Source organism: Chiloscyllium plagiosum, chromosome 6 (assembly GCF_004010195.1).
Source record: "Chiloscyllium plagiosum isolate BGI_BamShark_2017 chromosome 6, ASM401019v2, whole genome shotgun sequence".
NCBI lineage: Eukaryota > Metazoa > Chordata > Chondrichthyes > Orectolobiformes > Hemiscylliidae > Chiloscyllium > Chiloscyllium plagiosum.
In genome coordinates, this window is record NC_057715.1 from 28,715,229 (window position 1) to 28,737,511 (window position 22,283).

At 40.1% G+C, this 22,283-nt stretch overlaps 1 protein-coding gene across 11 annotated transcripts in view; it reads left to right on the forward strand.

Annotated features, from left to right (window-relative positions):
* scel (sciellin) overlaps positions 1–22,283 on the forward strand; it is a 76,914-nt gene that overhangs the window by 45,122 nt on the left and 9,509 nt on the right. For 9 of the 11 annotated variants that reach the window (XM_043691422.1, XM_043691423.1, XM_043691426.1 and 6 more), the window contains 12 exons: positions 958–1,047; positions 2,930–2,998; positions 3,600–3,674; positions 4,616–4,699; positions 6,890–6,973; positions 7,296–7,373; positions 8,764–8,835; positions 10,033–10,107; positions 13,494–13,574; positions 15,559–15,636; positions 16,740–16,814; positions 19,152–19,223. In XM_043691422.1, the coding sequence (XP_043547357.1) occupies positions 958–1,047; positions 2,930–2,998; positions 3,600–3,674; positions 4,616–4,699; positions 6,890–6,973; positions 7,296–7,373; positions 8,764–8,835; positions 10,033–10,107; positions 13,494–13,574; positions 15,559–15,636; positions 16,740–16,814; positions 19,152–19,223 (933 nt within the window). The remainder of the gene's footprint in view (positions 1–957; positions 1,048–2,929; positions 2,999–3,599; positions 3,675–4,615; positions 4,700–6,889; positions 6,974–7,295; positions 7,374–8,763; positions 8,836–10,032; positions 10,108–13,493; positions 13,575–15,558; positions 15,637–16,739; positions 16,815–19,151; positions 19,224–22,283) is intronic. The other 2 variants (XM_043691424.1, XM_043691428.1) reach the window with 2 other exon arrangements.

The following is a 22,283-nucleotide window of genomic DNA, read 5'->3' on the forward strand; positions in this document are numbered from 1 at the left end:
GAAGGTTACCTCAGATTAAAACAGGATCTTGATCAGATGGGCCAAGGAGTGGCAGGTGGAGTTTAATTTAGAGAAATGCAAGGCGCTGCATTTTGGGAAGGCAAATCAGGGCAGGACTTATACACTTAATGGTAAGGTTCAGGGAAGTGTTGCTGAACAAAGAGACCTTGGAGTGCAGGTTCTTAGTTCCTTGAAAGTAGAGTCGCAGGTAGATAGGTTAGTGAAAAAGGCGTTTGATATGCTTTCCTTTACTAGTCAGAGCATTGAGTTTAGGAGTTGGGAGGTCATGTTGCAGCTGTACAGGACATTGGCTGGGCCACTTTTAGAATATTGTGTGCAATTCTGGTCTCCTTCCTTTCAGGAGGATGTTGTGAAACTTGAAAGCATTCAGAAAAGATTTACAAAGATGTTGCCAGAGTTGGAGGGTTTGAGCTATAAGGAGAGGCTGAATGGCCTGAGGCTGTTTTCCCTGGAGTGTCAAAGGTTGATGGGTGACCTTATAGAGGTTTATAAAATCATGAGGGACATGGATAGGATAAATAGACAAGGTCTTTTCCCTGGGGTCAGGAAGTCCAGAACTGGAGGGCATAGGTTTAGGGTGAGAAGGGAAAGATATAAAAGAGACCTAAGGGGCAAAGTTTTCACACAGTGGGAGGCATGTGTATGGAATGAGCTGCCAGAGGAAGTGGTGGAGGTTTGTACAATTGCAGCATTAAAAAGGCATCTGGATGGGTATATGAGTAGGGAAGGTTTAGAGGAATATGGGCCAAGTGGTGGCAAATGGGACTAGATTCGGTTTGAATATCTGATCAGCACGGACGAGTTGGACTGAAGGGTTTGTTTCCTTGCTGTATGTCTCTATGACTCTATGACCTAACTTTGAACATTATTAAGTTGTATCATTAATTCTGACCTATCACATGTAGAAACTGACATCCAGATTCTCTTAATTGGCAGGCCAATTTTGAAATGGGGTAGCCAGAAAGAAGAAACTCCTAGAAGTAGCTACACTCCAAAGAGTTCAACACTGGAACGAAATACTTCAAAGTGAGAAAATTGGAAACTTTAATTCTGCCTTTTAAAGAGAATTTATTTTATGCCATTTCACTGATTTTTCATACTGCATGGTTATTGAAACAGAGTTTAGTGTTCTAATAATAGAAAACAAATGGGTGTGTGTCTGTGTGTGTATTTAAACATTTCCTCTCTCCACACTGCTGTGGTAATGTCATGCAGGGTACTGGGTGGAGCTGCATGTGTTCCTGTCCTTTTATTTTTCTTTGCCATAGATTTCAGAGTGTGACACTTGATCTGTGATTGTTTGTAAGTGCAGTTTGTGGTCAAGGCCCACACCTGCAATGTCAACTGGCCAAATTACCATTACAGTCGGAACTGCTGTAACGCGTGTTTCTTCAACGTGAATTGGCTTTAACGCGATTGAAGAATTTAGACCGTAATTTGTAGAACACAAACTTTCCTTATCTGTATTGGCTATAACGCAATTCTGGCCCCCTCGGTTTAAATGGCATGTCTATGTGTGATTTTCTTATAACATTACATCGCATGAGAATGGAACTATCATATTATAGCAGAACGACATGTGCTATGATCACAAGACAGCAATATAGTTATGATTTTAGAAGAGAAACCTTCCCCCTTTCTTCACTGAGATCAATTATTCTGACCAATGCTCTTGTATGATTAAACTCCTCATTTAAAGAACTCAAGGTTTACAAGGATGTGTTAGGGTTGGAGGATTTGGTCTATAGGGAGAGGCTGAATAGGCTGGGGCTGTTTTCCCTTGAGCATTTGAGCCTAAGGGGTGATCTTATAGAGGCTTATAAAATCATGAGGGGCATGGATAGGATAAATAGGCAAGGTCTTTTCCCTGGGGTGGGGGAGTCCAGAACTAGAGGGCATAGGTTTAGGGTGAGAGGGGTAAAATTTAAAAGGGACCTAAAGAACAACATTTTTACACAGAGGGTGGTGCTTGTATGGAATGAGCTGCCAGAGGAAGTGGTGGAGGCTGGTGCAACTATAACATTTAACATGCATCTGGATGGTTACATGAATAGGAAGGGTTTAGAGGGATATGGGCCAAATGCTGGCAAACGGGACTAGATTAAGTTAGGATATTTGGTCAGCACGGATGAGTTGGACTGAAGGATCTGTTTCCGTGCTGTATATCTCTATAACTCTATGCATCTAAGAGGCTAAATGTTCGCATCCTGCTAAGCTCAGGAATAGGGAGGCCCTGAAAATGACAAAGCCAGTTGACATGCCAAGTTCCCACCCTGCTCCCCATGTGGGGCAATTTATTGAGTGCCGGTATTGTGCCAGGATGGCTGTCTGCACTATAGGAAAGGTGGGAGGTTGGGCTCACTCAGAACCTTGTTGAGCAAGCTTTTGGATGCAGAAGGGTGTGGGGATTTGTTTTCAGGTTAATTTCCTGAAGGTGACACCCTGTGACAGACTAGACGTGTGCGCTCAGGAGCGCAGGCCTACTGGTCTGTTTTGTTTGCTAAAGTGTGGATAACAGCTATAAAGGGCGAAGGACTAACCCTTCCTCATGTCCTGCCCCCAACAATAGTGGCGTAGCTGCTTCTTGTTGAGCTGCCCTTTCACTTATTTGTCATGAGATCAGTTGCTTCTCTGAAGCTTCAAGGACTTTAATCATCCTTTGGCCTCAATGGCATTTCCAAAAACCCCGATCTAACAGGAAAGCCATTTTCATGCCAATTACAAACTCACTCATGTGAAAATTTTGACTTTAATCTGTTACCTACATGAGGAGGGTTGGGAACACACAGACATTCCTGACTCACATTCAGCACATCAGGTCAACTGGAGCAACTAGAGTAATATGGTTAGTGACTCGCATTAAGTGCTAGGACTGTGGCTATAATCCAATTTGCTCACCTGTTTATAGAACACCTGCGAAAGCTGAATCTGAGAGTCTGATTGATCTGACACCTACCACTGAAAGTACAAGCAAGGGGTAAGTGCTGCAAACTATGGCTAACACTTTAGTGATAGGCTTTAATCAAATGTACACTTGACAGGATTACAGCTTTGCCCAATCAGGATTTTGCTCCTTCAGTCTTTCAATTACTTTACACACACTTCCACGTATCCTATCTTAAATGTCAATTGTCCACTATTTGATTAATATTAAGTCCTGTTATAGAAAATATTATTTAATCAATTTTCCAATTTTGCATCTTCTCCTGTCCTAGCGGTGTTTTCTATTGAATGAATCATGACTGGCACTCTGATGCTCCAACTGAGTGGTAATTCTTCATGTGTGAACAGTGTGAGTTGTCAAGCAATTGACCATGGGGACATTAAATAATTATCATGACATGGCCACCTAATTTACCAAAGTAATCAGGTTCTTGTTTAGGATGTGCTTCAGTTCTGTTTCAATATGCAAGTATGACATTATGGCAAACAAAAAAAAGCATGTTAACATTCAAATGGAATTCAACAAAATCAGTGTTTACACATTAAATAAATCTGGCTGTCACTGAATCATTAAAATAGGTATATAATGAACACTGGAATCTATGTTGATAGTATATTTTCCTTTCTGTTTTCAGGTCAGATTTTATATCGAAGGTTGGAAGCAAAAGCCTAATTGATCTTTCAATCACTCCACAGCCATCAAAGACAAAGTAAGATTACAGTCAATGTTACCTGAAGCCAGAATAAGAATTGCAATATCATTTATCAAAACTCACACACATTTAGAAGCTTTAAAGACTGACTTCAAAATGTTCTGAAAATTACTACAGGTTTGAGTACTTGGTGGAATATACAGAATAACAGTTGACTGTAAATGGAGGCACAGAGTGCAGAAGCTGGGAAGTTATGAGAAATGTTGACATAACAATGTAGGAACACAGTTGGAATACTGTGTCTATTTGTAAGCAACGTACTTTAGAAAGTGCATCAAGGCTTTAGAGGGAATCAGAGGAGATTTACCACTAGGGATGAGTGGGGTTCAGTTATCCAGAAAAATTTGAGAATCTGGTATTGTTCTGCCTGAAGTAGAAAAAATGAATGTGAAATTTAAAGAACGCATTACAAATTATAAATGGCTTTCACAAGAGCAGGTGAGGACAAGCTATTTCCTCTGGTAGAAGGTCCGGTAATTACAGAAAATAGATTAAATGTAATTCTCAAAATAAAATCCGCTGGGTGGTTGGCAGCAGACGTGGAGAAAAATCTTCTTATTCACCAAATTGCAACATTCTGGAATGTATAGCCTGGGAAGGTTATGGATGTAGATTTAATTTAATATTTACAGGAGATTTAGATTTTAAAAAGTTGAAAACCAAACTAAATTACAAGTCTTTGGAGAGAGATTAGGGAGTGGGACAAATCTGTCGACTTTTTCAGAGATCCTAGACACAAGTATCTTGGGTCGAATGGCCTCCTTCTGTGCTGAGTAATTTTATGACTATATGACTGACACTTTGCTGAAATGTTGAGGTAGGACTTATCTTGGGCATTTCTAAAAAAAAATTCTCTTTTACCTTGTGATATAAAATAATGTTGGGAAATTGCAGTAATGTTGGAATTGTGGCTTTTGCCAATTTTGCTCTTGTTTAAGAAGTCCGGTTGCTACTCCAACTACTCCAGTTAGAACTTCAAGTCTGATTGATCTGTCACCATCCTCTCCAGCCGAATCTAAGAGGTAAGTTCGGGAGTGCCTTTCTCCAGTTGACATATTGCAGTTGGATCAGGTAGTTAGCACCATTTTATATTTCCTCAAATACAAGTTCATGTTTAAAATAATGATACTGTTCCATTCTTCGTGAACACATGAAAATGCAGTCAGGAATTATTGGTGCTTATTATTCTTCTAATAAGCCTGAATATAATGGTTTTTTGGTGATTTCATTTTGGCTAAACTGAGTCAATAATTGAACCTAAAGTATTGATTGTGATGTACCTGCTCATGGTTAATCAGATACCCTGTTGTCAAGGACGAAACACTTCTAATATGTCCACCTATACCAGGTGTATTGTCAGCACATACATAATGGTGTTCTAGGCGAAAGTGAGGACTGCAGATGCTGGAGATTAGAGTCAAGATTGGAGTGGTGCTGGAAAAGCACAACAGGTCAGGCAGCATCCAAGGAGCAGGAAAATCAACATTTTGGGCAGGAGCCCTTCACCAGGAATATATAGAATGGTGTTCTGATAGCAATTCAATGAATTATAGAATCATGGGAAACACCATTCTGGATTCATGTCTGCTGCGGCAGAAACATTTAACTGGTCACCTAACTATTGGATTACTGATACACTATTGATTTTCCTGTCATCATTGTACCTCCTTGTCTAACTGAGCCAGCCACTGTGACTTGAACTTGGCTCTGACTACTCCCCAGTTGCACCATCATACTCATCAGTATTCAGAGCTGAATAATGGCTCAGAAGTGAGATGCGCTGAGACAACTTCTGCCTGAGAGGTGACCTTATAGAGGTTTATAAAATCATGAGAGGCATGGATAGGGTAAATAGACAAGGTCTTTTCCCTGGAATGGGGGAGTCCAGAACTAGAGGGCATAGGTTTAAGGTGAGGGGGAAGATTTAAAAGGGACCTAAGGGGCAACTTTTGCACCCAGATGGTGGTGCATGCATGGAATTAGCTGTCAGAGGAAGTGCTGGTACTATTACAACATTTAAAAGGCATCAAGATGAGTATATGAATAGGAAGGTTTAGTCCAGAACTAGAGGGCATAGGTTTAAGGTGAGGGGGAAGATTTAAAAGGGACCTAAGGGGCAACTTTTGCACGCAGATGGTGGTGCATGCATGGAATTAGCTGTCAGAGGAAGTGGTGGAGGCTGGTACTATTACAACATTTAAAAGGCATCGAGATGAGTATATGAATAAGAAGGTTTTAGAGGTGTAGATGCCAAGTGCTGGCAAATGGGACTAGATTATGTTAGGATATTTGGTTGGCATGGACGAGTTGGACCGAAGGGTCTGTTTCCATGCTGTACATCATTATGACTCTATGACTGCACAGCACATGCACTCTCAAGAATGAAGCAGCCTTGCCATTCCTTCATATTAAACTTGATACTTCCAAAAAACATGCAATAATAATAAACTTTTCAATGATTAAGAAAACCTAAATTGATAATAAATTGACTAATAATTTACTCTTTACTAATTCTGTTAAACCTTATTTGAAGCTTCTCTTTCCCCTGTGGAATGAATTAGCAGATGAAGCAAATTTATGATTTTACGATGAAGCAGTGGATATGGGTACAATTACTATGTTTGAAATATATTGGAAAATACATAGTTAGGACAAGTTTGGTGGGCAATGGGCCAGGTGCAGGCAGCTGGGACTAGTTTGGAGTTATGGTTGGCATGGATCAGTTAGACCGAAGCATCTGTTTTCATCCTGTATGACTTGGTCTATATCTCACTCAGGCACAGTCTTCTGACTACACGCTCCTAACTGACATCACAGTTTGAAATATTCATCCCTTATGTCTGATGAATCATGAGTTAGTACAATAATTAACACCAGTTGAACCAACAACTTTCATTTGATTGACAGATAACTGTCACCACGAGACAGACACCTGTTTAACAAGGCAGTTTTAGATACTTGAAAGTTGTTCATTCAATGTCAGAGTGTGGCTCTTAATTTATATTTAAATTTGAAAAAAATTTAGCAGAAATTACTGTATGAACCAAATTCACTCCTGCACTTGGTCCACATCTCTCTCAGCTGTAGTCTTCTGACCATGCATTCCTTATTGACCATTCTAATTAATCTAAGATATATAATTATCAATTAAGTGTTAATGTGCTCTGCAGTGACTTTGACACAGCCTTCAGTTAAATCATTTATTTTAACAGAAACAGTGGTGAGTGGGACAATACCAGCTATTCTATAACTACAAGCACGAAAACATCCTTTGACCCAACTTCAAGAAAGTCGAGGTACCACATTATATAGTGTGTTATTTAAAGCAATTATTTCTTCCTGGGATAAAGTAACAATTTGCATTTTCCCATGAATGGAATGGAAATCCATTAAGTTACATAATGGGCTCGTGATCAACTTCCTTTTTTACTATCTGTGTTCAGTAATTTACTTATGATCAGAGACCACCCTCAAGTTCCTACTAAACAGTGGGTCTCCAATCAGGAATTTTGACCAAGCAAAGGTGTTTGACAAGGGGGAAAATTAAAGTAGATTATTAATTTATAAATGTGATTAAGTGTTCAATCTGGTGTTTGAAACAAACAATTTTTTGAACAGGAACAGTGGAAACTGGGATGAATCCAGCTCATACACCACTACAAGTACAAAGTCAACCTTCAATCCAAGGAACTCAAGGTACTTTGACAGCAACTTGAAATATCAAAGATAGACAAGCTCTTCTTGTAAATTGCCTAGTGTAATCAATGTAGATGTTCTGCAGGTATATGGGAACAACACTTAAGTCCAAATAGATTGGTTGGGCTTAGGCTTTGTAAACTAGCTAATGTAAATTTGAAGTTCTGAGATAGATGATGGTAGAACTTGGAGTTTGTGGCTCTAACCAACAATAATGCCCTGAATTCCTGGCAGGAGATACAAGTTGCAGAACAAAACAGGCAGACAGGTTCCAAGGAGAAGAGATATGATCCCAAAATGAGGGAAAATGTTGCCAAAGAGAAGAGAAATAGTTCAGCATGTAGCTCCTAGAAAATTCCTAGAAACTAAATAGAAATGGCAAGGTCGTACTGAAGTTTAATATTGAGGGTTGGGATGACTGTAGGGAAGGAAATTATTAAGTTTATGTTTTTCTGTGGGCTGTCATAAACATCTAGTTTTATTTTTACTTTAACTTGAGGACACAATGCTGATTGGTACAAGTCTGATTTGAGTCTCATTGATGTCAATGTGTAGGTCATTGAATGACTATTAGAAGTGACCCCTGGCTGATTTTAAGTCCTCTCTTGTCTGATGGTTTTGGGTGAACTTTAGTAACAGTGGCTACTTTTTCACTTTTAGTATTTTTAACCTTTGGGGAAAGGAAAGTTTTTTAAAAATTCACTGAACAAAAGTAGATTTTTGTCTTCTTCAAATTATCAAAAAGGTAACTACTAGAACATCTGACTATTTTGGAACCCGCTTGAGTTTTTTTTATTCTTTGAACTCAATGTGGAGAAAATCAGATAAGTTTTACAGCAGCTGATAACCTGCTTTCCAGATTACAGGCAGTGTGGAAGTAACTTCCACGTGCCCTAAGTCATCTTTGGTGATCATCTTAAGCAGTGGGAATCCAGTTTGTAAATTTGATTAAGAGATGTGGGTAGCTTTGAGATTGGGAAAATGGAGAAAGACTCAATAAATAATTAATTTTAACATTAGTGAGTTTTGAGAAGATTTGTAGCTCAGGTTAGATTCCAGATGTAGGTTTGCTTGATGAGCTGGAAGGTTCGTTTTCTGACATTTCGTCACCATACTAGGTAATATCTTCAGTGAGTCTCCAAATGAAGCACTGGTGGTGTCGCCTGCTTTCTATTTATATGTTTGAGTTTCCTCAGGTTGGTGATGTTATTTCCTGTGGTGACATCATTTCCTATGGTGATGTTATTTCCTGTTCTTTTTCTTATGGGGTGGTAAATGGGATCCAGGTCAATGTGTTTGTTGATAGAGTTCTGGTTGGAATGCCATGCAAAATAATTTTAATATTTTCAGTGTGGTCTTTGAAATACCTTTTCCTTTTTCACATCAACAGTGGAGACTGGGATGAAGTCAACTCCTACACTACAACAAGCACAAAAACATCCTTCAACCCAAGAGGTTCAAGGTATGTTGATAGAATATGATGTTATGTAATACAGTTTGCTTCTGCTAACTGAATTTGTAGTTTGTAACAGAATTGCACTTACTTGTCAAGATTGCAAAGGGAAGTATTTAGAAATTTCTTTTAAGCTTTTGGGTGGAATTTTCCATGTATTACCTTCGAGCCTCCTAATTTTTCTCCCATTGTGAGCAGCAATTCTGCACTTTCCTGTTGAAATGGCTGGGCATGGAGTGAGTGCCAAGTTAAGCAATCATGGTGGATCTCAAAAGTCAAGCCCACTCCCATCTTCAGTGTGTTCTTATACCATAAATCTCAGTTTGTAATGGACTATTTCCACTATAGCTCAGGTTACAACCAATTTTGGTCTCATATCCACTTCCTTTGCTGAGATGGCTGTAGATTTTCCTTCTTGATCTTGCACGTGAAGTCAGTAAGAGTGAGAAATCCATGTTTCTCCATTTCTCAGCGAAATTGTTGCTTGGTCTATTTTACAGCCTATTCTAATTAAAAACTGTAAGAATTAGTTGCTCTGAATGTGATCGCTCCTTCATTTGTCAAGATTAGTAGCCTCACTGAACTCAAGTGGAACTGTCTTGTCTTGTGTATTCTAAGCTTTCTTTACAAGCCTTAAGTCCTATTTTCTTTTGGTCAAATACTGCAGGACATTTAAAGTTTATTATTCATGTCCCAATGGCCATGTTAATTAAAGAATTTTTTAAAAGTTCAATTTTTTTTTCATCAACAATATATCTCGTGCTTATGTAAAAAGCAATGGATAAGAAAATTTCTTGTATCTAATACAGAAATGTGTATTGATGTAAAAGTCTCACTCAATATGGGAGCAATATATATGGTTGGATGAATTGAATGGATTTGAGGTTCACAGGCAAATGCTGAAATACTTTGACACTCTGGGATATTGTACCAAGCAATGATAAAATCTGGAGTTTTTGTCTGTGATCACCGATGACCTGAATTTATGACTTTTGGATTATAGCAGGGAAACATGTTTCCAAGACAAGTGAAAATATTTCAGCCTCTCACTCATAGTGTGAAGTTCTTGAAACTAAGTATAAGGAATGTAATAATCCAAGGTGTAGAATTGCATGGTATAGTTGAAAGAAAAAATATATGAATAATCCTTTCTAAGGCAGTGGCTGGTTGAGATACCATTTTCATTTTGTTTTCTCTTTTGAACAGCAGTAATGAGGACTGGGACAATACCAACTCGCACACCACAACAAACACAAAGACAACTTATGATACAAGTTCCAGGTATTGCACAGTATATTTAAGATCATTATATCAAATGATATCTAATGTAGTCAATTTGTGGTTTCTTTCAATTTTTAATCTGGCTTTTTGTACAATTTGATTGCAATAAAAATAAAAACCAGAACAAAGAGAAAGGCTGACCATTTTCTTGCATCTGTTTCAGCAAACTACACTAAGCGAAAATACCCCATTGTTTCCTTTGTAAATGTTTTGCTCATCTTCAAAATCTCTGAAGTTTTAATTGAATATAATATTGCTCTCTGGCTATTGGCATTATCTTTAGCAGGGAGAGTAATTGCTTAATTGTTAAGTCATGAGTATCATGAGACAGTTTGACCATGAGGGGGGCCTCAAAGTCAAATTTAAAAACACATTCACTCATGTCTACTGTTCAGCAGACATCACTCATAAATGCAATAAATTAAGAGTCAGTTCAGATTATAAACTCAAGAAGACTTTTTTCCCTCACCAAGGGGTCACCAAATTAGCCCTGGGCCAATTTTAGGTCTTTGCTTTTTTTTTGCTGGCTGAGATATCCTGATTATTTTTAAAGTTAGCCTCTACTTTTTGTCATTTGCATAAATGATTTGGATGCGAGCATAAGATGTACAGTTAATAAGTTTGCAGATGACACAAAATTTGGAGGTATAGTGGTCAGCGAAGAGGGTTACCTCAGACTACAAGAGGATCTGGACGAGATGGACCAATGGGCTGAGAAGTGGCAGATGAAGTTTAATTCAGATAAATGCGAGGTGCTGCATTTTGGGAAAGCAAATCTCAGCAGGATTTATAATCTTGATGGTAAGGTCCTAGGGAGTGTTGCTGAACAAAGAGACCTTGGAGTGCAGGTCCATAGCTCTTTGAAAGTGGCGTCACAGGTAGATAGGATAGTGAAGAAGGTGTTTGGTATGCTTTCCTTTATTGGTACAGGAGTTGGGAGGTCATGTTGCGGCTGTACAGGACATTGGTTAGGCCATTGTTGGAATATTGCGTACAATTCTGGTCTCCTTCCTATCGGAAAGATGTTGTGAAACTTGAAAGGGTCCCGGGGAGAGAAAAAGAGACCAAAGGGCAATTTTTTCACGCAGAGGTTGATACGTGTATGGAATGAGCTGCCAGAGGATGTGGTGGAGGCTGGTACAATTGCAACATTTAAGAGGCATTTGGATGGGTATATGAATAGGAAGGGTTTGGAGGGACATGGGCCGGGCGCTGGCAAGTGGGACTAGATTGGGTTGGGATATCTGGTCGGCATAGACGGGTTGGACCGAAGGGTCTGTTTCCATGCTGTACATCTCTATGACTCTATGACTCTTCCAAGAACTGTGGTGAGAAATAAATATTTGTTTTGATTAGGTTTTGAATGTTCTGAGTTTGAAGTCTTGAGGATTGCAAGAAATCTGGCCTGACCTAAGTAATCATGGCCAGATGCCAATAATCTTCATCCCTGCAGACTGCTCACCCAATGAAGGAATCAAAATTTGGCTGGCCAGTTTCATGAATAGGCTACAATACTCTCGATAGATATGAGCCTGAACCCTGCTGGAGAGGACAATTAATTTATAGAGGCAGGTTGACACAAACAATATTGTGTGCACATATACAATACTTATCTTTCTTGTGTCAATGGAATGTCTAGTATCAATTCCACCATTTGAGGTAAGGTGGGTCAAGTTACTCCTGACCCCAACCATAGACTCTTATTTCCCATGATATGAGGTGTATCCAGAACTTTTCTTTTCATTTTGGCAAATCTTCCTTCAGGGCTGCAGACGACTTCCTTAGTCTATTCTTTCCATGCCAAATTCCACTTGTTTGTCATGAACATATCTTAATATTAAAAAAAAAAACCACTTCAATCCAATAGCATTCTATATCTCGAGGCATTTCTCATCAGCAAAATCTTCCTTCTCTCCAATCCAAATAAGGGATGCAAGAACAGAGATTTATAAAGGATGTGCTATTAAAGTTTTTGCTACTTTGTTCAAAGTGTACCTGGTCTCCTTTTTAACAGTGAGTTGTGACTATTGGGGGTACAGTGACAGGAAAATATTGCTGATGTTGGAAATCTGAATCAAAAACAGAATGCTGGAGACACATAGCAGGCCTGGCAGCATCTGTGGTCAAAAATTCAGGGTTAACATTTCAAGTTCAGTGACCCCTTATCAGGTCTGACAAAAGATTGCTGGTCTCAATGTCAACCCTGTCTTTTGCTTGACAGATGCTGCCAGCCCTGTTTTTCTTTTCAGCACTCTCTGTTTTTGTTTCAGATAGTGACACAATTTTGCTACATTCGTAATACAACCACAGATATGGGTGGAAACTAAATTCAACTGAAACTTTGGAATAACAAACTAGTCCTGGCAGTGGGGACCAGGACAACAACCAGTGATTGTTGTAAAACCAATCTGCCTTCAAGGGAAGGAAATCTACCATCATTACATGGTCTGGCCCACATGTAATTCTCGACCAAGAACTGTGCAGACGGCTCTGAAATGGTCGAGTAAACCACTCAATTTAAAGATCATCAGAGATTGGCAATAAACGTTGGACTTTCTAGCAATACCCACATTTTATGATAGAATTTAAAAAGAGACGGGAGGAATGCCATTCTGCTTTTCGTACAATCACAGAAACATCTACTGAGGTAATTTTGAAAAGCCAAAGCTATTGGTCAGTCCCACAATGAATGCATTTTATGGTTGCATTTCATTTGTCTTTAATTGCCAATTCAGTGAATGTTTCATGCAGATCGAAACCCTGCACTTAGTGGTGCAAGAAGAATAGTCCATCTGACAAAAAATATGGTCAAATAAGGAGAAATCCGTAAATGATCTGGGAAGAAGCATGGAGATTATATTATATTTCCTTTTTATGCTGGAAGATTATAAATTTAAAGCCCACCAACACCTCTTTCTGGAATACCTTTAAGTAAATCCAATCATGGAAATCTTTCACATTGTAAAGTAATTAACTCTGATACTACAGAAATGATTTTGCGAGCTAAGATAACATATGTCAAGCTCAGTGAGAAGCAATAAAACCATATTTTAAGAATCATTATGAATCTCCACAAGTAAGACATTGAGTTGGGCCATGACTACTATTTGAGGCATAAATTTATACTTATTCATAATTAACGTAAATGCAGGAACTTCACATTCTCTAGTTCTTCTGTCCATTGGTGGAATGTTGCTAATAAATAGTGGAGCTGTCATGAAATTCTTGAAAAAGACCAAGGGAAAACAGAGCACATCTTGTTTTGCACTGAAAATGAACACTACCTTGCATTTACAGTATTGTCACATCTCACAATATCAGAAAATTACAGAGGAATTTTGCAAGCAAAATTAGAAAACAAACCATTAATTTTGTCTTTATTTTAGGTCTACGAGTGAAAATGCTCTTCCCAAAGATGAACCTTACGAAACACCAACTTCTTATACTAAATCAAGCAGGACTTTCAGGTACAAACTTTGTGCCTCTATCAATATTTCAATGCAGATCAACTGAAATGACCTTGCCTTAATTTATGGCCCAAACTAATCTCACTAGCATGTGCCTTAAAGAATACCAAATTATACTTTTACTAAAAATTGTGAGATCTGTCTAGACAAGTGGTTAATTGTACATTAATTTGATATTAGCACACTGAGAATACATGGATTCCTGGAGGATTAGGCTGACTGTGAAGTTGTTTAAAAATGTCAGCTGGATCCCTGAGGGTCTTGCTCCTATTCCCAATATTTACAACTTTTGCCAGTACGGGTTCAGGGTGAAGGTTTTGAGCCCACATCCTACACAACCACCAGGCTGGCTCTATTGCAGTGTTCGGCACCTCATAGCAGTTCTGGAGTTGGGCTAGATTCTGGCTGACTCATTATTCACAGGTCTTCAAGAGAAGCTGTGAACCATTGTCTGGATCCATTATCGAAAGGAAACTTTAAAAGGTGCTGCCCATGCCCGACACACCACTTCATGTTCCACATGTGTCATCCAATACACTTTCAAGGTCTTTATGCCACTTCCAGGCTTCTCATTCCTCATAAATGGCTTCCATACCATCTCGGTACCCTCCATGGACCTTTCATTACTATTCAGCATGTACAGAAACATGAGGTTTATAATAAAAATGGCAAGTATTGAAATTGTGAGAAAAAATATTCGAATTTTCTTTGTCAAAAACACACTGTTCCTACTACATTATAAATTTGTCAATCAGACCAGGCCGATATAAATAGTTTCACCCAGCTCACACCTCTTAATACTGATAAAATAGATCTTAGAAGGAAAACTTAGTGTAACCTAATAAAGATGTCAAGTAAGCAAGTAAACACTCCTTTGAATTATCCTATCAGACCTCTGCTGACATAATACATTTGTAAATCTTGGAGTTCGGCCAGGAATTCATAGTAAATTCATCTAGGATCTATATTAACAGAAAGCGCTAGTCAGACATCTAGTTCTCTCCCTAACATCAGGTGTATGAGGGATGAGGGCTAAAGAGTGTGATAACTTCTAACACACGGGGCTAATGTCCCAGAAAACTAAGGCAGTCCTTTCAACACTTGCTGACCCCATGATCTGTAACTGGGGTCACGGGGCCCAATTCTCTCCTGCTCTGCCCACAGCCCTCCCTGGAATAAAGATCACTATAACAAGGAGGTGGTCCTCTAAGTCTGAACATTTCCAACCTTGAACTACCTACTTTGTGGATGTAAATTCAGCTCATTCAGTTCATGTTGACAGTCCCCATCAAAGCTTTGTTATATCCTCCAACAAATCCTCAGATGCAGAGGATTCTTAACATTTCTTGTCATTTTACAATGGCTGCTATTCAGAACATTTGTATGTACCAAGGAATCCGAGATGCACAAAGGATGCACTGAGGTAGGAAATTTGGCATCTAAAACAAAGGTAAATGATGTGAGTTTTTCTTCCAGTGTTCAAGAGTTACCATGGAAACAGCTTGGCCTTTGCTCATATTGGGTTGCATCAAGTGTACGGCAAAGAGACAGGACCTTTAGCCTTTCCTACCCTACTTCATCTAAACGTATCTTCCTCGTTAGTTGAGTTCGAGTCTTTTGAGTTTGAAAGGTTGCACACCACACCATGTTGATGTAGAAAATGAGAGACAGGATTGGGACCAGGCAAATATGATTCTTAATTCTATAGTTATGTCATAATTGTGGTCGACTCATTAATCATAAATTGGGATAATTTCACAATTTTTTATTATTGTATCTCTATTATTTGCCTTCCATGCATCTTATAGATACTATTTTACACAGTTGGTCAACAGTAACATTGACCTTCAGTGTTCCAGTTGATCATTTAATAATTCACATGGTATAAAACACAGTTCAGGTTCACCAATTCAAGGTACCTATGTTCAGTGAGATGTATACATCAGTTAATATAAATATCTTAATTAATGTTTGTCTCTTTCAGCTCTAATTCACTTAAAGATAAAAGCCCAATTGTAAAGCCAGATCTTTCTGAATCTCGATCATCCTACAAGGAAAACAGGTATTTTTATGAACTCCCTATAATCTCTCTCTCTCTCTATCCCCCCCCCCAACCGCCGCTCTCCTTCCTTCTTCCTTCCTGCTTATGTCAGATCACCCTCTGCTTTGCGAGCTTATTGTAAAGACCAGATTATTCTCATTATCTCTCCCTGATGGAATAGTCTGATTTGACTCATTGGCAGGACACACACATGAAGAATGGTTAATGGACTGCTAATAAAACTGATTAAGTTGATTTGCTTCACACAAGTTCAAGTGACAGCCTTTTGCCACAGACATTAGAATCCAATGACAATGTACATAGGTAGAATTTTGGGTTCATCCTATAATGGCTCTGTTATTAAACCTTTTATTCAAAGTTGATATCACCAAAAGGCTGGTCTTTATGTGGTGCGAAATGTTATAATCATTTCCTGTAACTGATGTGGTGCTTCACAATATGGGAGCTCACAGCAGGAACTCAGGTGCTGAGGATTCTTAATACTTGTTATAATTTCAGTATGGCTGCTATTCAGAACACTTGCATGTACCAAGGTATCCGAGATGCACAAAGCATTTCTTAATGTAGATAGAAGCCCTGTATGCTTGCTTGGTTTTGCTAATGTGAAGGTAGACAGCTAAGCAGCACTTTAATTGATCAATAGCAATGATTGTTACAATGAAATTACTGAATCGAGTATTGAATGGCTAACAACAAAGATGAATGCACAGTGCAAAAGTCACAATTTATTATCATAACAATCCATTTGTTGAGGGAGAGTTCTGCTATACTGATTTAACCAAAGGTAAGGAGATGGATGAGTGTTCCGCATACAACAAACTATCCAGCCAGTTCCCCAAGGGGAAGAGAGAAATGGAAGTTGCAATTTCAGACAGTCTACTCTATGGACATCATCATCTTTGAACATATGTCTGGGAAACTTTACAGATTATATTATCTGTGCTTAGAAAAAATTCAGATATATATGAGGCAAGTGAGATACAGTCTGATATATTGCGCTCATTAAAGGAACAAAGAAAAATTATGATTAATGGCTAGAGGATTACTGAACAGGATATATTTTACTGAGATGCAACAAGTAATTGATAATGTTTTTATGCCAGCCCTCCAAGTGAGAATCTTATTGAAGATGGTGACTCATACCAATCTCCAAGTTATTCAAAGATCAGGAACTCCAGGTACACTCAACTATTTTCAACACTGTATTCAGATTTGTTCTTAAGCATTTAACTTTATTAAAAACTGGGAAGACCATCCTCAATTCTGATTAGAAACAAACATGTTAAAACTCGCTTTTGAGGGTCACAGAAGGAGAATTGGATGTACAGATTGGAATTTGGGGTACGAGTTGGTGATGGTAAGTAGACAGAATTGTTGCAAATTAAGTGCACTGTGTTGATATTTCTCACAATCCGAACTGCACTCTTGAAATGAAATTTAGTACAGTCTGTAATAGAGAAGTAACATATCTGCTGAAAATTTTGTTTTGCAACGATTACTCCCAACAAACCTTTCCTGTCTCATGGGTCCATAGACCTTCTCATCCCAACCCCAAAACCCACAATTATTTATTTCAGTCATTGATACTACCAGCAGTCCAATTTTTGCTCTGCCTTCCTTCTGGAATCATACCATCACACACTGACTGTGCAGTAATGAGATAATTGTCCTAACATCTGGAATTCCTCCAGTCACTCTATTCTGACACAGTCTCCCAAATTTCAAATCCATAGGTGAGGTGTTTAAGGGAGAAAATTCTAGATGCTTGGGCTGTGTTAATTGTGAATCAAGAGTGTGTTGATGGAAAAGCACAGCAGGTCAGGCAGCTCCAAGGAGCAGGAGAATTGACGCTTCAGGCATAATTAATGCCCAAAACATTGATTCTCCTGCTCCTCAGATGCTGCCTGACCTGTTGCACTTTTTCAGCAACACACACTCGACTCTGATCTCCAGTATCTGCAGTCCTCACTTTCCTAGTTAATTGTGAGCATGCATCAGAGGAACAGAATCTCATAGGGATAGAAGTTGTATCTTGCTGTGCCTGGCTTTGATTGTAACAGGTCATAATTTTGCAGCCAAAGCCATGTCTGTTGTATAAGGCTATAGTTCAGAAGCAGTTAATATTCCTGTTGCCTTGAGTTCCATCCAATCTCATGATGTTGCACACAGTCTGAAATTGGGGACAAGGAGTTTACCTGTAGCCTTCATAGGGAGCAGATGTATTCTGTCCAAGATTCAGAGAGTCCTAGTAATTACTAAGTGCTTGAATAGTAATGTTGAGACAAAAAAAAATCTGCAGCTGCTGGAATTCAAAGTAGGTAAGCATGAAGCTGAAAGAACACAATAAGCCAACTAGCATCAGGAAGTGGAGAAGTCAACGTTTTGGGTCTAACCCTTCTTCAAGAATGGGGATGGAGACAGAGGGAGCTGAAGATAAAAGGGTGGTGGTGTAGGGTTTTGGGTGGGGAGGGAGCAAGTGGTGATGTAGTGATTAGTGAACACAGGTAAAGGGTACAGCCTGATTGGTCGAATGAAGGAATTATCCAGTTGGTAGCTGGGAGGTGGGGTTAGCCAGTAGAATGGAAGGGAGGAGGTGGGGCTGGAACAGGAGTCTGGGGATGGGTGAGAAGGTTATTTGAATTTAGAGAACCCAATGTTGAGTCCTCTGGGCTGTAGACTGCTCAGGCAGAAGATAAAGTGTTGTTCTGCCAATTTGAGGTCTGATTCACTGTGGCAATGGAAGAGACCAAAGATGGTCATATTGGAGAGGGAGTAGGAATGGGAATTGAAATTGGCAGTGACTAGGAGGTCAGGCTGGCCCTGCTGAGATGCTCGGCAAAAGGTGCCCTTAGATTATGTTGTTGATGCTGCCTGACTTGCTGTGTTCTTCCAGCCTCCTGCTTGAATAGTAATGTAATTGTACTTATTAATATCATGCAATAAACCACCTTATTAACTAAATTGGTTCCTATATGAAAATGCTCTAATATGCTCCTATACCATTATTATACAGGCACTAGATAAAGTATAGACAAAGATATCAACAAACTATTTCAACAACTCTTTCTCTGGGCCACATAATGGGAGTGCCACAAGGTGCTAATAGTGGCAATCATGGCAAATACCATATTGTGACCCAAAGAACTGTGAAAAATATCTGAAATTGACTCAGATTACTTTTTCCTCTGGCGCTGCTCAAGGCATTCACACTACCATTACAAAGAAGAGAAGAGGTACCAACAGCCCACTTGTTAACATCTCTTCCAATTCTACACCCTGCCATTTCACCACCTTCTCCCAAAACTCTGCCCTGCTAATATTCAGAAAGTTTGGTTACTGATGGTGAAAGAAGTGGCCTCTGGCAGCGTGCGCCTTGAATTGTTGCAAAGCTAGAGGCCTAGTTTTTGTTTTGGCTCCGGTTTCCTTGTTTTCACTGAAGCAAGGTGCCAGATTTAGTCCTAATGAGTGACATAGTGACAGAATAATAATGCAATTAACTCTTTTTTTTCCTATAGCTCATCTCTCTCTGATGGCAAGAGTCCTGCAAAAGTGATAAGTTTAACTACTGCCTTCACCAGTGCTGAACAGTAAGATAAACATATTATTTTTGAATGTCTTTAATTTTGTTGAATTTGTCTGTTAATGCGGTAATGGATTTGCCAAGTTGTGAGACAAAGGAAAAGTACTTACATTCCTGTCCAATTAGCATAAACCTTGTTTTGTTTTTGGAATATTATAAGCCAAAATGTGAAATAACACAGCATGATTTGTGGATATGAAAGTGGCAGTTGTGGATTCAGTGAGTTAAAACCTTGGAGGCTTAGCTTTGCATTCAGTTCAATCCAGCAGGGTGGAAGCATTTTCTGTTTGCAACCACCTTTCATTTTCCTTTTCCTGCTGTGGCCCTTATTTTCGAAATTGTCACAACCCTTCAGTGAGAACTGAGGATGTGTTGGGGTGACTGTGATAGTGGGTTTGGTTGGGAATGGGTGATGGCTCTGAGAGTGGAAGCCTGTTGGAGAGAGAGCACAGCTATTTTAATTCAGTCAGAGCTCCATTGCAGTCTCTATTGCTTCTTAACTCGCAACTAATGACACCAAATTCTCAGCTTGTGACCCCACCTGGGCTTGCAAACCCCAAATTGAAAAGGTCTGTTGTAAGTGAAGTGAATTAGGTATAGTTTTTCAGTCAATTCCTGATATCTACCTTGACATGAAATCATTAAGATGAACAATGTAAGAAGGGATTCACAGTATTGTAGCATAATACTCTTCTGAAGTTAGTGTTAATGCAGACTGTGGGTTTGGAAGAGGATGAGTTTTACCATGCTTTTGATTTGAGAATTGCATGGTACTGACACTTTGTGGCTGTAATAAAATACTACAAGTCACGATGACAATGACATTTTCAATATTACTGATAATCTTGGCAAAGTCAGTACATAAACTAACCACAAATGTAGACGAATCCAGCAATTATGGACCAGGACTTTCCTACTAATAGATCATGGCCTTTTACAATCTGCTGGATCAGCTGTGGTCAAAATGGAAACAGAACAATCAAGGAACTATAATTAATATATATAAACGTTTGTATGTGCTATGCACAAAGCTGCATTGATCTGCTGATGCTTTATGCTGAGCAATTTTTCTTTTATCAGTGATTATTTTCCAATATCTTTCAATCATGGGTCAAGGAGGCAAATTCCAAATCTATCTTAGCTAGAGTAGGCATCAAACCTAGGCTGGTGGCATTAAGTGAACCACATGCTAGTCATTTTGTCAACTAGTTAATCTTGTATAAACATTCACAGATGAAAATGAAAAACACTGCCTTGCAAACTGAATGAGTTGGACAAGGCCTCACCTTTATCCCTCTACGGTCCCAGATTAATGAGTTCGACACACGCTGTGACCTTGAACATTTCTTCCGCCGCTTCTGCCTCTGTGCCCACTTTTTCAACCAAGACACCCGCCCTCCCACCGACGACCACTTCTCCCATCTCCAACACACTCCATCCACTTGGACACCCCGTGCTGGCCTGTTACCCGCCCTTGACCTCTTCATTTCAAACTGCCGCCATGACATCGACCACCTCAAACTCTCCAACTACCTCATCCACTCCAACCTCTCGCCCTTGCAACATGCAGCCCTTCACTCCAACCCCAACCTCACCATCAAACCCACAGACAAGGGGAGGGGGGGGAGCAGTAGTAGTTTGACGTACCGACATCTATACTGTTGAAGCCAGGCACTAACTCGAAGACACTGCCCCTTTTGATCATGACCTGCCCTCCCATCACCAAACCATCATCTCCCAGACCATCCACAACCTCATCACCTCTGGTGATCTCCCAACCACAGCTCTAACTTCATTGTCCATGAAGCCCGCAGTGCCCAACTTTATCTCATACCGAAGATTCACAAATCTGACTGCCCCGGTCGACCCATTGTCTCAGTCTGCACCTGTCCCACTGAACTCTTCTCTTCCTACTTTGACACCATCCTGTTTCGCTTAGTACAGGAACTCTCCACCTACATTCATGACACCACCCATGCCCTTCACCTCCTCCAAGATTTTCATTTCCCCGGCTCCCAAGTCTCATCTTCACGATGGATGTCCAGTCCACGTACACATCGATCTGCCATGACGAAGGTCTCCAAGCCATCTGTTTCTTCCTCTCACGCCATCCCAAACAGTACTTTTCCACCGACATCCTCATCCGCCTGGCTGAACTGGAGCTCACCCTCAACAACTTCTCCTTCCAAACCTCCCACCTCCTCCAAACCAAAGGGGTAGCCATGGGCACCCGCATAGGACCCAGCTATGCCTGCCTGTTTGTCGGATATGCGGAACAGCCCATCTTCCACAGTTACACCGGCACGATACTCCAACTGTTCCTCCGCTATATCGGCGCCGCCTTGTGCTCCCACAAGCAAGTCGAATAGTTCATTAACGTTGCCAACACCTTCCACCCTGACCTCATATTCACTTACACCATCTCGGAAACCTCCCTCCCCTTCCTGGACCTCTCTATCACCATCTCTGCTGACCAACTAATCACAGACATATACTATAAACCCACCAACTCCCACAGCTAGCTATACTACACCTCCTCCCACCCTACCTCTTGTAAAAACACCATCCCTTATTCCAAATTCCTCCAACTCTGCTGCATTTGTTCCCAGGATGACCAGTTCCACCTCAAAGTCCCAGATGGCCTCCTTTTTCCACGATCGCAACTTCCCTTACCACATGGTTGACGATGCCCTCTCGCGGATCTTCTCCACTTCACGCACCACCGCCCTTGAACCCCACCACTCCCAATGCAACAAGGACAGAACCCCTTTGGTCCTCACCATCCACTCCACCAACCACCGCATACAACGCATCATCCTTTGCCACTTCTGCCACCTCCAAACAGACCCCACCACCAGAGATAAATTTCTCTCCCCACCCCTATCAATGTTCCAAAAAGATCTTTCCCTCCATGAATCCCTTGTCAGGTCCACACTCCCCCCCCCAGTCCACACCCCACTCCTGACACCTTTCCCTGTCACCGCAGGAATTGCAAAACTTGCGCCCACACCAACCACCTCACCTCCGTCCAAGGTGCCAAGGGATCCTTCCACATCTGTCAGAAATT